Source organism: Rhea americana, unplaced genomic scaffold (assembly GCF_003343005.1).
Source record: "Rhea americana isolate MKP2758 unplaced genomic scaffold, rheAme1 scaffold_12, whole genome shotgun sequence".
NCBI lineage: Eukaryota > Metazoa > Chordata > Aves > Rheiformes > Rheidae > Rhea > Rhea americana.
This window is the reverse complement of record NW_028185261.1, coordinates 1,969,567-1,983,697: the sequence shown is the minus strand read 5'-3', so window position 1 is coordinate 1,983,697 and position 14,131 is coordinate 1,969,567. Positions and strand designations below refer to the sequence as shown.

The 14,131-nt window shown below is 34.7% G+C and overlaps 1 protein-coding gene across 1 annotated transcript in view; it reads left to right on the top strand.

Moving 5' to 3' along the window:
* ITGAV (integrin subunit alpha V) overlaps positions 1-14,131 on the top strand; it is a 45,924-nt gene that overhangs the window by 12,096 nt on the left and 19,697 nt on the right. Inside the window, exons 3-17 of the mRNA XM_085321128.1 lie at positions 793-884; positions 1,273-1,387; positions 2,738-2,799; positions 4,526-4,571; positions 6,069-6,194; positions 6,934-6,978; positions 7,168-7,211; positions 7,291-7,347; positions 7,817-7,869; positions 8,234-8,436; positions 10,895-11,086; positions 11,199-11,244; positions 11,785-11,886; positions 12,674-12,732; positions 13,757-13,911. Coding sequence (XP_085177254.1) covers positions 793-884; positions 1,273-1,387; positions 2,738-2,799; positions 4,526-4,571; positions 6,069-6,194; positions 6,934-6,978; positions 7,168-7,211; positions 7,291-7,347; positions 7,817-7,869; positions 8,234-8,436; positions 10,895-11,086; positions 11,199-11,244; positions 11,785-11,886; positions 12,674-12,732; positions 13,757-13,911 — 1,397 coding nt within the window. The remainder of the gene's footprint in view (positions 1-792; positions 885-1,272; positions 1,388-2,737; positions 2,800-4,525; positions 4,572-6,068; positions 6,195-6,933; positions 6,979-7,167; positions 7,212-7,290; positions 7,348-7,816; positions 7,870-8,233; positions 8,437-10,894; positions 11,087-11,198; positions 11,245-11,784; positions 11,887-12,673; positions 12,733-13,756; positions 13,912-14,131) is intronic.

Sequence of the window (14,131 nt, the reverse complement as noted above, 5' to 3'; positions counted from 1 at the left end):
AGATGCTTGCTCGTTTTGGCTTAATGTGCAGATTAGAATCAGTTTTATTGTCCTTTCTACAGGACTTTCCTAATGGATTAATAAAGTGTCTGGAGACAGAACATTCTTTACAAGGTGTAAAGCATGCAAGGAAGTTTTGATTCAAGTGGTCACAGGTCTTGARGAATGGAAGTGCTGATTCATAGCAGGGTTGGGTTGTGGGATTCCCCCCGGCAGCCTGGATCTGAGGTATGGCTGCTGACCTCATTGACTCCTTTAGCTGTAGGCACAGCAAAACAGCAATTTAGGTGGCTTTTTCTAAGCTATCTTTTCAGAGTGCTACATCCATTTTCTCATTAGGCTAGCAAAGTTTCCATTGTTTCAGTGTGCATCAGGAACATTAAATGATTTAAAGACTTGTAATATTCACACTTGTACAAAATAGCATCAAGTTAACTTGTTTCTATGAAACATTACTGTTACTGAATAGTTAACATAAAGTGCAGATTTTCCTTTATTCAACACATTCTTCTGYATGGGCAGACTCTCGCTAACATTTTATTATGGAATACCCTTTAACTTTACTTTTACTTTGTACTAATGCCCTGTGTGTATTTAAAAAATAGCTATATTTGGCCCTAGGTATAAAATTGAATAGAAAATCCTCTTTTTAAGACTATATAGAAGAGTGATATTCTCCAATGTTACTGTTTTCTGCCTGTCTCTGTGTGCATCAAAACCAATGGCTTTGGTTTTTTTATTCATAATATACAGTTTCTTGTGAAATTATGCTCATTTTCATTTTCTTTTTAGGCAACAGAGATTTTGCTCCTGATGATCCTTTGGAATTTAAATCTCATCAGTGGTTTGGAGCCTCTGTGAGATCCAAAAATGATAAAATTCTGGTAAGCCTTTGATGCCTTTCAGATGCTTCAGTGCTGGAATTTTGTAGTAGAAAAAAGAAGACTGTGAAAAGATCCTGATAATTCATAATTTAAACAAAACCTCACAACTTTGCTTGATTTATCTTTTTCAGAATTTATTAGCTAGCCCCCTTTTAACTCTTTATAAACAAAGATTGTAACATTTTTATCTGTTTTTGAGTAGAATTAACTTACTGAAGTTAATATTTTTGTTATAGATTACTCTTGAAAAATATTTCTGTGAAAATATTATTTTGAAGATTCCTGCAAAAAATCAGCTCTTAGAAAATTAAATCTTCTAAAATACAAACTGCTGATATTTACCTCCCCCCCMCACACACCTCATTTCTATTTGTCATGTCCTCCTTAGGCTTGTGCCCCTTTGTATCATTGGAGGACTGAAACAAAGCAAGAGAGAGAGCCTGTAGGAACCTGTTACCTGCTTGCTGGATCTAAAGCTGTAGAGTATGCACCCTGCAGGTCAAGTAAGTGTAGAGTGCTTGCTGGCTTTTTGTTTGGAATTTCTCGTGTTATATTTTATGTACATTTGAAGAGAGAATTTTTTTTCACAGGTGTTTCCTCCTTTCATACGTAGCCCCATGGCAATTAGAAAAAGCCCTATGCTAGATCCAAACATCTAAATTCTCGTCCAGTTGGTGTTCAACATCCAGACCTTGCTTTCTCCGCTGCAGGCAAGAGCAAAATCTTAGATTCAAATATCCTTGGAACTTTAGGACTCCAAATTTTAAATTGACCATTTCAGTAGTAGTCACTCTATTACAAACTAAGCCCCCCCACTTTTTTTTTCTTATTGAGCTGTGAATGTTTTTCTGTAGCATGTGTAGTGAACAGAAATTATTACAATATTTCAGTTGACACATTTCACAGCTATCTGAATTGTGCAACATTAGAACAACATATCTGGGACCTGAGGAGAAAAACTATTCAGAAAGTGCTTTTTTAAAGAGTAACTCTAGAATTTTCTGAGGCTTAATTATTCAAGTAACTTAAAAGAGCAATCCTTTTAGAGAAGATGATTTTACACAAGTCAATTCTGGGGATGCACTGTGTGCATATGTGTGTGCATGTGTGTTGATCCATTGTTTTAACTCTATTCAGTGTTGAACACTGAGTCTTATTTTCCAAGTACTTTGCATCCATACAATGTAGTGAAGCTGGTAGAATGTTCAGATGCTCCTAACCTTTAAATAAATACATCAGTCAAAAAAAAAAAAAAAACTTAGCTTGAATGTTCAACTTTTAAATTGCTACTTATGCTTCTAGATAAGGATCTGTTAACGCTTCTACACTGACGCTATGTAATTATAAGGTTACATAAGAAATAAAAATTCTTGCTGGGGTGAATCTTGGTAGGTGTATTTTTTTCAGCCAGGAATGCTTTCTTTCTTCTAAGACAATACTTGAAATAATTTATATTCCGTTCAGATTTATTCTGTCCAAAGAGAAAAAATCATTCCTTATCTCCCAAATATTTTATTTCCTAATTGAAAATTACAATTGCTTTTCCCAAGACTTTTGAAGATAAACCAAAAGGAATTTGGAGTTGCTCTTTGCTTTTACACTGTTAGACTAGAACATTTGTTAGACCAGCCCTAAGATTGCTATGGCATTTGGTTGCAAGCTGTTGATAAAGAGAAATTACTGCTTTAGGAGGTGGAGGAACTCCTTTAGAATTTTGAAAGGAGAAAAAATTTCCAAGGTTCAAGTTTAGCAGCACAAGGTTACTTAGAAAATTTCATTTCTATAGACTTCCATAGATCTCACTCTAAATAATTATTTTATTTATTTATTTTCTCTCTTCTCTTTTTTTGTAGCCATTATTGATGCGGATGGACAAGGATTTTGTCAAGGTGGATTTAGTATTGATTTTACAAAGGTAGGTGATTCTTGCTTAATTCTTATGAGTCAGCAGATGGCTGCAAATTAACAACAAACCTGATACAGACCAAATAAAAGCACATCTATTATGAAATAAATATAAGCCATTATTCTTGAGAAAAAACCCTGCGAAATAACCCAAAATAACTTTGAAAGAGTCCAGTATTATAAAGCTGTTTCTCCCTTAGTCTTCACCGCAGTACACTTTTACCTCTTGTAGGAATCATGTCCTAAACAAATAATCAACTTTTCCAACCTCATGACACAGATCTTCACTGCAGCTAGTCCTGAAATTTAATCAGCTGTAGTATTCAGGTTTTTGAGACACTTATTTTTAAAGGATTGGTACATGATTCATGCTGCTACTTGAGGGAAAAATAACTAACTCTTAATGGAAACTAGTAAGTACTTAATTTTCTCTTGAATTAAGTTTTGGTTCTCAGACCAGCTTGCAGAATTATTTATGTGTATTTTCACTTTTTTGCTGTCTGATGTTGCTTCTATTTTGTTTTATCTCTCTTTTATTGTTTTTTTAATTCATAACTGCTTTTTAAATCCAAGCACAATAAAAAAGATGTACAAATACAAGAACTAACTATAGGTCTTCTGCATTCTACAGTTAAATTGTTTAACATCGTCTAGACATGCTAAAACCACCCAAACCCTAATTGTGACTTAGCTTTCTTTTGGATTCTTCACACCTTGTAACTAGGTCAGATCCCCAGATCCCTTCATCCTTTGCCCAAGGACACCCTTGTTTTGCCTCCAGAGGAAGGTGCAGGAAGGGTTCTAAGCATTTGAGCAGACTCTAGCCCTGGTTAAAACAAACCTTGTGCTCTAATCCAATCCACTAGCTGAGTGGGGAAGCCTGGGTCCGAGGTACCTTCAAATCTCTGACCTAGATTTTTTGGAGGGAAGAATAGGGGAGTTTTTAGATTAAAACCAGGATAAGTGATTCAGTTATGCAGCAAAGCTTATGCCCTGAATCAGCAAAGTACTTCTGTAGCAAATTCCCAGCACATGGATAGCTAATGTGGTTGAAGTTTTATAAAATGGTCTGTGGATTGCAGTTGTACCAAGGAACACAGAGTGGGGGGATTAAATTACAACCTTTCTGAATTAAAGTTTTCTATGGGTGAATTAAAAATAAAAAAAAAAAAAGTGGCAGAGGCAGATGATGATAGTAGTTTTGTGTACTGATGTAAAAATATGCTATGATTGCCTTGTAGCCGAATAATCTCTTWAAAAAAATTCCCCAATTGTATTTCTGTTATCTTAGATTTGTTAGTAGAACAGTCTATTAAAATGAAATTATAATTCTGCTGAGGATTTTAAATGAGTGAAATAGGAAGGAAGGTCATCAAAGGATATTGTTTATCTCAGTTTTTTAAACAATGTGTTTTATGAATCATTTCTTTGAAAAATAAAACATACTAGGGTCAGTGAAGCTACAGTGATTTATGTGCATGGGACTCCTAGGTTGCCATATATGTATACATATATATATGTGTGTATACATATATATATGAGTGTGTGTGTGTATATATGTGTGTATATATATATATGTATATATATGGTATGTGTATATATATGTATACATATATATGTATGTATACATATATATACATATATATATATGTATATATGTATATATATGGTATGTTCTCTTGTTCTTTAGATGCACTTAACACAAAGATTTCTCCCCCCCTTTTTTTTTTCCCTAGGGAGACAGGGTGCTGCTCGGAGGACCTGGAAGTTTTTACTGGCAAGGTGAGATATGTCATTTAAATCACACAAGAGCTGGACCTCTTTGATTTCCTATTCGTACTCTCCTTTGTGTCCACACTCCTCCAGTCACTGTGAAAATCTTTGCCTGTAAGAAAACTACCAGTAATTTTTCTTAATCCTTCAAAATATTTATTGAATAATCAAGGCAACCCTAGATTAAAGCTGAATTGTACAGAGATGCCTTTTGTCTTTTAAATAACTATGAACATTTTAAAGGCATTTCTTTGAAATGTGAAACTTTTGTTTCCACTGGCTGGATAAGTTTTATTTAGGATATTTTGCATGTTCTTTCAAAACCCATGGATTTTGTATTTTCTGACACACATATTAAACACACACTGTCAATGAGAAATGCAAACCTGCAAAAAGAACTATCATTTTCCTTTAAAGGCAAAATTGTATTGCATTTTGTATGTTGATCTGTTTGTGCTGTGGTACAAGTGTTATCTCTAACTGTATTGTTTCCACAAAAATCTTTTTTAATATTTTGCTAATATGTGCTTCAGTGAGTATTTGTTTGTAGGCTCATTCAGTGTTCCTACTATGGTCAAGTCAGGTCAGAAGATGCTACTGCTACAATCAGGACATAGCTGCAAACTCCTTTGCCTGTTTTTGTCTAAGTAAATAATATTTATTAAAGGTTTTCTATATTGTATCTGCCTTCCCGGTGGACTCAGTAACACAGGAGGTTTGTTTCTAGTCCTGTTTTGGACTATGAAAAAAATAAAATGAGTGAAAATCATCTGCAGATTTAGTATAATACAGATTATGTTTGTGTGTATTCATTTTGTTTTTTGACAAAAGTGACAGCTCATCTGCTGAAAAAAACTTATTCTCCTCTACTACCAAAAAAATCTCAACTCTGAATAGAAGATAAGAATAGAAACTGCAATTTCACCCCAAATTTTGATTCCACATTCTGAAATGCTGGAAGAGTAGTTCTCCCTAAACTTTGTATATGCCTAGGGAATATGTATGTGAAGTAAGTGCTCTTCTGAAAAATTTTATGGAAAAAAAGGTTTAAATTAAAGAAGAGAATGTAATCAAGTCACCATCTAGTGGCAAGTGAAATGAAAACAGAGAAAAGATAGTATTATACTATTCTCATCTTATTAGCTTGTTGTCTGCCATATTAAGCTGTAGTGTTAGGATACTTAGTACAGTGATGACCTAATTCTGCAATGCCATAAGCATATATATATTGTTACCTAACTGAGCAGTTTCGTGTAAGTCCTTTTATATGTGTAAGAGTGGCTTCTATTTTCAGTTAGAACTTCTAATGTGCTTTTAGTTAATCTTTGAAGCACAATCCAAATTTTCACTTAAATCCTTTTAGTGATGCTTCTGCTTGCTCTTTTCTGCCAATCTTATTGAAGAGTTGTTGCTTTAGAAGCAAACATTCCATGAATCAGTGCTGTTTATTGAATGGTTGCATGCACACTTTTTCTCTGTTTTTTAAGCTGTTTTCTTTCTCTTTAGGCCAACTTATTTCTGATCGAGTGACAGAGATTGTGGCTAAATATGACTCGAAAATCTACAGCACAAAGTACGATGACCAGTTAGCAACCCGACCAGCCAGTGCTGCTTTTGATGACAGCTACTTGGGTGCGTAGTTTGAGAAGGAAGAAAACTTTTCCGTACTTGAAAAACTACCCCTTACACTACTCGTATTTAAGTATAAATCACGCTGCTGCTAAATATCTGATATCTAAAGAGCTACATATCTCAAAATATAATAACTTGTTAGCATGACAGATGCAGTTAGTTATCTTGATATCCCAGGCAGGATTTCTGTCCTTTATACTATTCCAAGCTGCTGCCAGCTTTTATTCTTTTTAAAGCACAGGAGAATAACCTGCAGAGTCCCATGTTGTAATTCCTGCATTTTGCAAATGAACATCTGACAAGATTACTAGTAAATAGTTGCTTGACTTCACTGACTACTAGGTAGCCTTGTTACAAATTTTGGGGGGATTTCAATTTGAAGGAGACTTTAATTAAAATGGAATATAATTTTTCTTGGAAACTTTCCAACTCAATTACCTTTGTTCTGAATCACCTATGAATCAGTCTGCAGCCTGCTTCTGATCCCCAAAACGTGATGTACCAAGTTAAAACGAATCTGCTCAGTGAACTTGTCAGTTTTCACTGTGCATTGCATAGATGCTGATGATTTGCAGTCTATTAATGCAAATTGTTAAAGCTACTCAGAAGCAGTACTCACTGTGTTATGTCTTAAGGTGAAGCAAGATGGCAGAGCACAGAGTCTGATGAAGAATGTAAAGAGAGATGAAAGATTTAATGAGCTTCTCAAACAGATTCACTAATTTTGTCTGTTGATCAGGTTATTCAGTGGCTGTTGGAGACTTCAGTGGTGATGGCATAGAAGGTAAGACATTGGTTTCAGCGAAAAATTGTGCTAATGTATTGGACAGGTCTTTCAAATAAAAGAGATAGGAAAAATGGTACAGTGCATGGAAAAGTATATAAAGCGCTAGACAATGATCTGCTTTGTTCAAGCAAAGTCACTGTGCTTTGGAACATAAATTTTATTCGGGTGTCTTACTTTATATTTCAGACTTTGTATCAGGAGTCCCAAGAGCAGCAAGAACGCTTGGCATGGTAGGAAATATCAAGCTTTACAATAAATAAAAAGATAAATATTTTTGATGTGCCATAATGTATATTTTCTAATATGCAGGTGTCTATTTACAATGGGAAAAACATGTCTTCTATGTACAACTTCACTGGGGAGCAGGTATGTTTCTGGAACATTTATTGAATGGGATAGATGAGAGGGAGGCTATTCCTATAGGGGGACTATATGTTGAGAGAATATTAGGGTCCTGAAATAACTATATTCTCTATATTATTAACTTAGGTGCCAAAGATAAATTGTATAAAGTATATAGGAATCCTAAGAATATATATTCTGTGAGTTCCTGTTTTATGATACTGCTTAGAAGAGTTATTTGAATGGAGCAAATGCTGTTTACTTTGAGAATTAGGAAATAGGACTGAATAATGAAAGGGGCAATGGAGAAGGTAACTGATCAGTTTGCTGTCTAACAGAGTAAACAAAAAAGTGAAAATGTGAGGAGAAGAGGTACAAAAGTTTTTGCAGTATATGTCATCTCCCTAAAATCTTTTCTATACAACTATGTATAAATTTGTTTGTATGTTTATATCAACACAGCTCACAGATTTGTTCTAATCTTGCTTTCCAGATGGCTGCCTATTTTGGGTATTCGGTGGCTGCCACAGATATCAATGGGGATAAGTAAGTGGGTTCCCCTCTTCCTTCCTCCCCCACCCCCAACTTCTTTTTGGAAGGAAAAAGATAAAAAGTTTCTACTGAAAGAAATAGCACCCTTCTTCCCTGACACTCAACATTTGTTTTAAGGAGTATGGATTTGTTCTGATACGTGTTCTGTGTTGGCCAGTGTGTATTCACGTATTTTAAATTCCAGTATATTTGTGCTTACTTTGCCAGTAAATGTTTGCTGTCAGTTGCAGTTTAAGGATCGGAAATTTTTCTCTTAATATGTAGTTCAGAATTGCATTAGTCCTGTTAATGGCTGCTTGAGGAGATGAAACTGGATTTTCCTGCTGTTACTGAAGAACCTTATCCTTCTTTGGTCCAGTTATACAGATTTGTTTATTGGAGCTCCTCTCTTTATGGATCGAGGTTCTGATGGGAAACTTCAAGAGGTCGGCCAAGTTTCCATTTGCCTTCAGCGAGCCTCTGGAGGGTTTCAGATCACAAAGCTGAATGGTTTTGAGATATTTGCAAGATTCAGCAGTTCTATTGCACCTCTAGGTGATCTAGATCAGGATGGCTTCAATGGTAGGACATCATTTCTTGAACAATATATTTGGTTTATAGACTAAATCTAGACAACACGATGAATGTGGATTGTGCACGCAAACATTAAGTATTCTAACCATGAGTGAATGTTGGACACGAAGGTCTAGACTCCTTTCGATGCTTATATGCTACTCCCAAGAATGCTAACAGGAGTTACATGTATGCATCGAGCAGAGACTATACCATTTAAACTACAGCATGGATTGTTTTAGCTGTTACGTTGATCAGTATATTTCTAAGTGATAAGTTCAGTAGAAACTTTCATTAAATAACTGACTCCTTAGTGTGACTTATTAGGATATCTTCAGTATAATTTTCCTGTTTTCATTGTTTATAGCCAATCTTCCTCTCTAGAAATGCAAAGATGCCTAAAAAAACGTTTTTTTTTTCAGAGAACTGGTAAAATGCTCTAATAGAAGAGATTTCCCGAGAAAAGTCTAGATTTTTTTTTTTATTTCAAAATAGAAGAATCTGACTAAAGTATCTTGTAAGAACTACAGCTGAATATACCAAAAGCTGAGTATCTTGAACAAGTATTTGCATGAGAAGTTTTGAGTCTGATACAACCAAAGCTGTGGACTTTCAAACCCTTGGCCGGTGCTTCTTGCTGCTTTCCCATAGCAGTGAAATGGATGAGAATCATGTAATTTTGGGATAGACACTTCTAGTAATCCTGGTGGGAATACTATGTTTTGGAAGTCACACTTCAGTGTTTCTTGGAGTGATAGACAGATTAGTTCCACAAAAAAAATACTCACATTTTTGTTTTTTCATTCTAATTGCAAGTTTTTTCTGAAAGATCAAAAATTGTAATAGGCTAATATTTTTAAATCTCAGGTAACTCTAATTTATATTTTTTTATGGAATCATTGGCATTTTATTTAGTCTGCAGCTTTCTTTCATTGTCTTGGAAATACCTCATTATTCTATCTTGAGATAAACTGTCATATAGTTACATTAGTCATATTTTAACATGTTTTAAAGTAGTCATATTTTAAAACCCTGGAAGAAATGGAGCTGAGATCCATAAAACAGTACAGTTGTCTCGGCAACTTACCCATTAGGTGACTCCAGGCGGATTAAGTGGGTAAGTGACTTACCCATTAAAATATAAAATTTGATTTTAGGCCAGCTATAAGTGTGTTAACTTCATAATCGCTCTTATACTGTACCAGTTTGAACAAGATGTATATTTTGTACCTCAGAATATTTTATGCCATTGGTTTCGATAAAGCTTAGGTTTTTAGCTGTTAACAGTATGGAATTAGTGTGAAGAAGCAACATCAGTTATTTAGGGAAGACATTGGAAAAGTTAGAGCTGATAGCTGAAAACCTAATCAGTTGATCATACTATCCAAATGATGCTTTGATTCTCTCATATTTCAGCCTGAAATATATCTTGAGAAAATCTTAGTGCAATATTTCTCATTTTAAGATTAATTCCTTTGCCATTATTTAGTATTTTTTTTTCCTGATCTGTTCCGTTTGGGCATGTTAATTAAAATGCTTTCCATCACAGTCTGGTGCAAGATTGAAAGGTTTTCATCAAATTTGTAAAGATCAATTGTAATACAAAATGGTAATTTTTGAGTGCTTTTTTTTTTTAATGAAACTTTTTGCAAATTTAAGGTGAAAAGGAGGAATACTATAATAACTCCAATTGTCTTATGTAGCATTTTATTTAAATACTTTCTTGGTTGATGGAGTCTTTGAATATACTCGGGAAATGCTGAATTCAGATCTTATGTATGCTTCTAAAGCTTTCTTTACATATAGTGTTTCCTTTAGAGAGTCCAATTAGCATTTCATTTATCATTGGTTTTTGTTCACTGATAATGAGTGCTCTCGAACTTATTAAGCTTTAAGAGATGCAGCATAATTGTACTAATTGGAAGTTTTCCATGAAACATATTGCCAAGCAATGATCCAGATAGGCTGGAATTTGATATTTAACATTTCTTTAGGCTGATTTAAGTCTTCCAGAACTATTCAAATGTCACACCCTTTGGATGTACTTAGCGTGTTAATGAAATAGTCCCAGTTAGTTTTATGATTTTTCTCCAACAGTGACTAATTCTGGGTGTTTAATGCTCTTCTTTAAAACATCCCAAATCCATATGATTTGGCTGTGACTCAGTTATTGAAGTGCAAAAGTTTTTGCAGGGCTATTCTTTTTTTTTGCAGCTGCAAGTCTATGATGCATGTTCTTGTTAAGCGTTCCTAATTTCTAGGAAATCCCAGTATCCCACAGACTCTATTTATAAATAAATAAATAAAAGAGGTTGATGAACATATTACTGTCTGGTCACATTTCCTCCCTGCTAGCACATGCTGAAACTGTAGTATTAGAAATTACTGACCAGTGTCAGCACAAATATGTTCCCCTTGTCTGTGTTTGGAGTTTGGAGATGCTGAAGATTTCTGTTTTGGTTTACAGATATTGCAGTTGCTGCACCATATGGTGGAGAGGACAAGAGGGGGCTTGTTTATATCTACAATGGAAGAGCAACTGGCTTGAATGCAGTCCCATCTCAAATACTTGAAGGGCAGTGGGCAGCTCGCACTATGCCACCCAGCTTTGGGTACTCGCTGAAAGGAGCCACAGATGTAGACAGAAATGGATATCCAGGTCTTTTACTCTAAATGTCACTTCAGAATAACTTAGTAGTATCCCTAACTCTGATGAAGAACATATTTTTAAAAATAAATTGTAATGTGCAGTATTTCTGTGTTCTTTCTAGATCTGATTGTTGGAGCATTTGGTGTTGACACAGCTGTTTTGTATAGGTAAGTATCCCTCTTTACATAAGCGCAGTCAGCAGCAAGGATCAGTGGCAGTCATCAGTTAAAAAACAAAAACAGACTATCGGAGCTCAGAAAGGTTACATTGCTGTTTTCAGTGGATAAATTTACAGTCTGTCATCTGTTATTTATTCTTTTCAGTATATTCTTAGCTAAGAGAAAATCTAAGTAAGCTGTCCTCAGAGCTTTCTGAGTGACAGTTGTCTAGATCTCAACATATACAGAGTGCTTCCAGCTACTAAGTAGTCCAATCCTAATATCCTCCTCAGCACTTACTCATTTTGGACCTCACTTATCTGTGCTGGAAATAGACAGGACTTCGCCTCAACACAGTTGTCTGCATTAGGACTCTGATGATAGTAAATGAGCACAGACTGCTTCCTGCTTTTCTATAGTCAACTCTGTGACTAATTGCTATTCTTACATTTCCACTAAATGTTGTCTAAGAGGTTTATTTCGGGTTGATGGGAGGGGATTTGTTTACTGTGATGTTGAATGTTGTTCAAAAGGATGTTTTCTTTGTAGGGCTAGACCGGTCATCAGGGTAAATGCTGCCCTGGAAGTTAATCCAACTATTTTAAACCCGGAAAACAAAGCCTGTTCACTGTCAGATGTGAAAGTTTCTTGGTAAGCAGGATATCTTTTGTTTTCCTTTGAGGGGAGGGACCTTTTTGATTTCTTTTTTTTAATTTATTTTCATAAGCTTTTGATTTTGAAAGCGTTCATAAAGTCTAATCAACCAATTAAAAAAAAGACAACCAAACATAGATTTTTCTGGAAGAATGAACAAAACAAAATTGGCACACCTAGATAGCAATGGAAGGACATTGTTTTCAAAGATAATCTTATGCTATAGCTTACCCATGTAGATTATCAATTGTTTCTATTGAGTAGAGTAAAATGGGTCATGGGGCTTTTTTTGTTTTGTTTTTTTGTTTTTAACCAAATGACTTATTTTTTAGGATAAAAGTGGAGTGGGCATATAGAAGATATTTGGGAATGATCTACTCCGCAGACTGGTTTTGGTTTTGTTGTAACATTTTGTACCTGGACTATAAACCAATCCTACTTTTCTTTTTTAGTACTAACTTCCTTTTAAGATCAGCATGCCAGTTGCCTTTTAGCCTTAATAATAAGGGACAGACATTTGTTTTCAGGAATAAACACTGCTTCACAGGTGACTATTTCTACATGAATCAAGACTCCAAAACTGCATTACTTACATTACTATCTACTTATTACCAGATTCTGATTTTTCTTCTATCTATGGAAAATAGGTTTTTGGAGTGAACTAGAGTCTCAGAAGAAAATACCTTTGACCGGAGAAAACCAGCAAAGAATTTTAGAAGAAAAGGAGAGGGAAGAAGTTTGTAAAGTGGATTTTTAATTAATTCTTTCTTTTCCTCCAAAACAGCTTTAAGGTGAAGTTCTGTTTAAAAGCAGATGGCAAGGGAAAACTCCCTAACTCACTCAGTAAGTTCCACTAGTTTAAAAATTTTGAAGTCTTTTGATATTGCTTGCAAATATGAGTTTGGTCAGCATTCTTTTGAATTACTGAAAAAATGATTATCATTTACAGCACAATTTTTCCAGCTCAGTAAACATTTTGATCTGTAGGACCCTCTTCAGCAAGTTTTTGCTGAAGTTGTGTTGAAGTCAGTGGAATTTGAGCATACTTGGCACTTGAAGTGTATGTTTAACAACTTTGAGGAGCTTGACTTGGAAAGTTCTTTATGTCTTAGAGAATTAAGGTCAGCCCTTGGTGACAGGGAAGTTTTTTATGAGAATATTCAAGTATATACATTATTGGGCCTTTAAAACATAGATAAGCCACAGAGAATCAAGACTTCTCAAATTTCTGTTGAAATTGATAGCTTCTGATTGATTTCACTGTTTTTGGATCAGAATCTCTGTGTCAGAATCAGAAAAATATTGTTTCAAACAGGCTTTTAAGTTATCTCTAAGAGATTTTGTAGTGTAGCAGACAGCCTGCTACAATCAACTGTTGTCTATTTGATTAAAAAAACATTTCCCTATATTCTGTATGGCATATGTAAAGGAGCTTTGATCTGGCAACATGCATTTAAACATCTATTATGTATTTTAAGTTTCATTATCAATATCAAATACTTGAAGTAAGTAGATTAGTGATGAAGTTCAATGATGTATATTATGTTTGTGAAACTGCATTAACTTTTTTTGAAAAAAAGTCTTATGTTTTTGCAGTTCCAAAGTAATTATAAACGTATTGCTTTGTGCTTCTAATTTTTAGGGAAAGAAGAATCTAATTTTAGGACAATGGTAGTGCTTTTTAGTTACTGTATTGGGAAGTAATGTAGTAACAGACTTTATATTGGAAGAACTGGAGGTTTTAAAAATTGCAAGTGTTAGGTTTTCATTAAAGCTGAAATAAGCTTTAAATTACATTTCTCATAGGAATCTGCTTTGTGTTCAAGTGGCCAAAATACCCCTAACCCAAATGCTTTGAATTTGACAGATTTCCAAGTGGAGCTGCTGTTGGATAAACTTAAACAGAAAGGGGCTATAAGGAGGGCTCTGTTTCTCCACAGCAGACAGCCTAGCCACTCTAAGAACATGACTATTACGAAGGGAGGCAAAATGAATTGTGAAGAACTAGATGCCTTTTTGAGGGTAAGTGGCCACTTATGTTTTAGGGAAATCATTTTTGGTGTAGTATCTGTTACAAACTTTTTGTTAAAGTGACTAAAAACCATAGAACAATAAATACTAGAGAAACTCATGTCCAGTGGATAAAACCGGAATTTTTAGATTTTTAATATGCCTATGCCGAATTTTCAGTGCTGGCAGAGGGTAAAGGATGGATGGTATTGTGATTAAGATCCTATTCAGT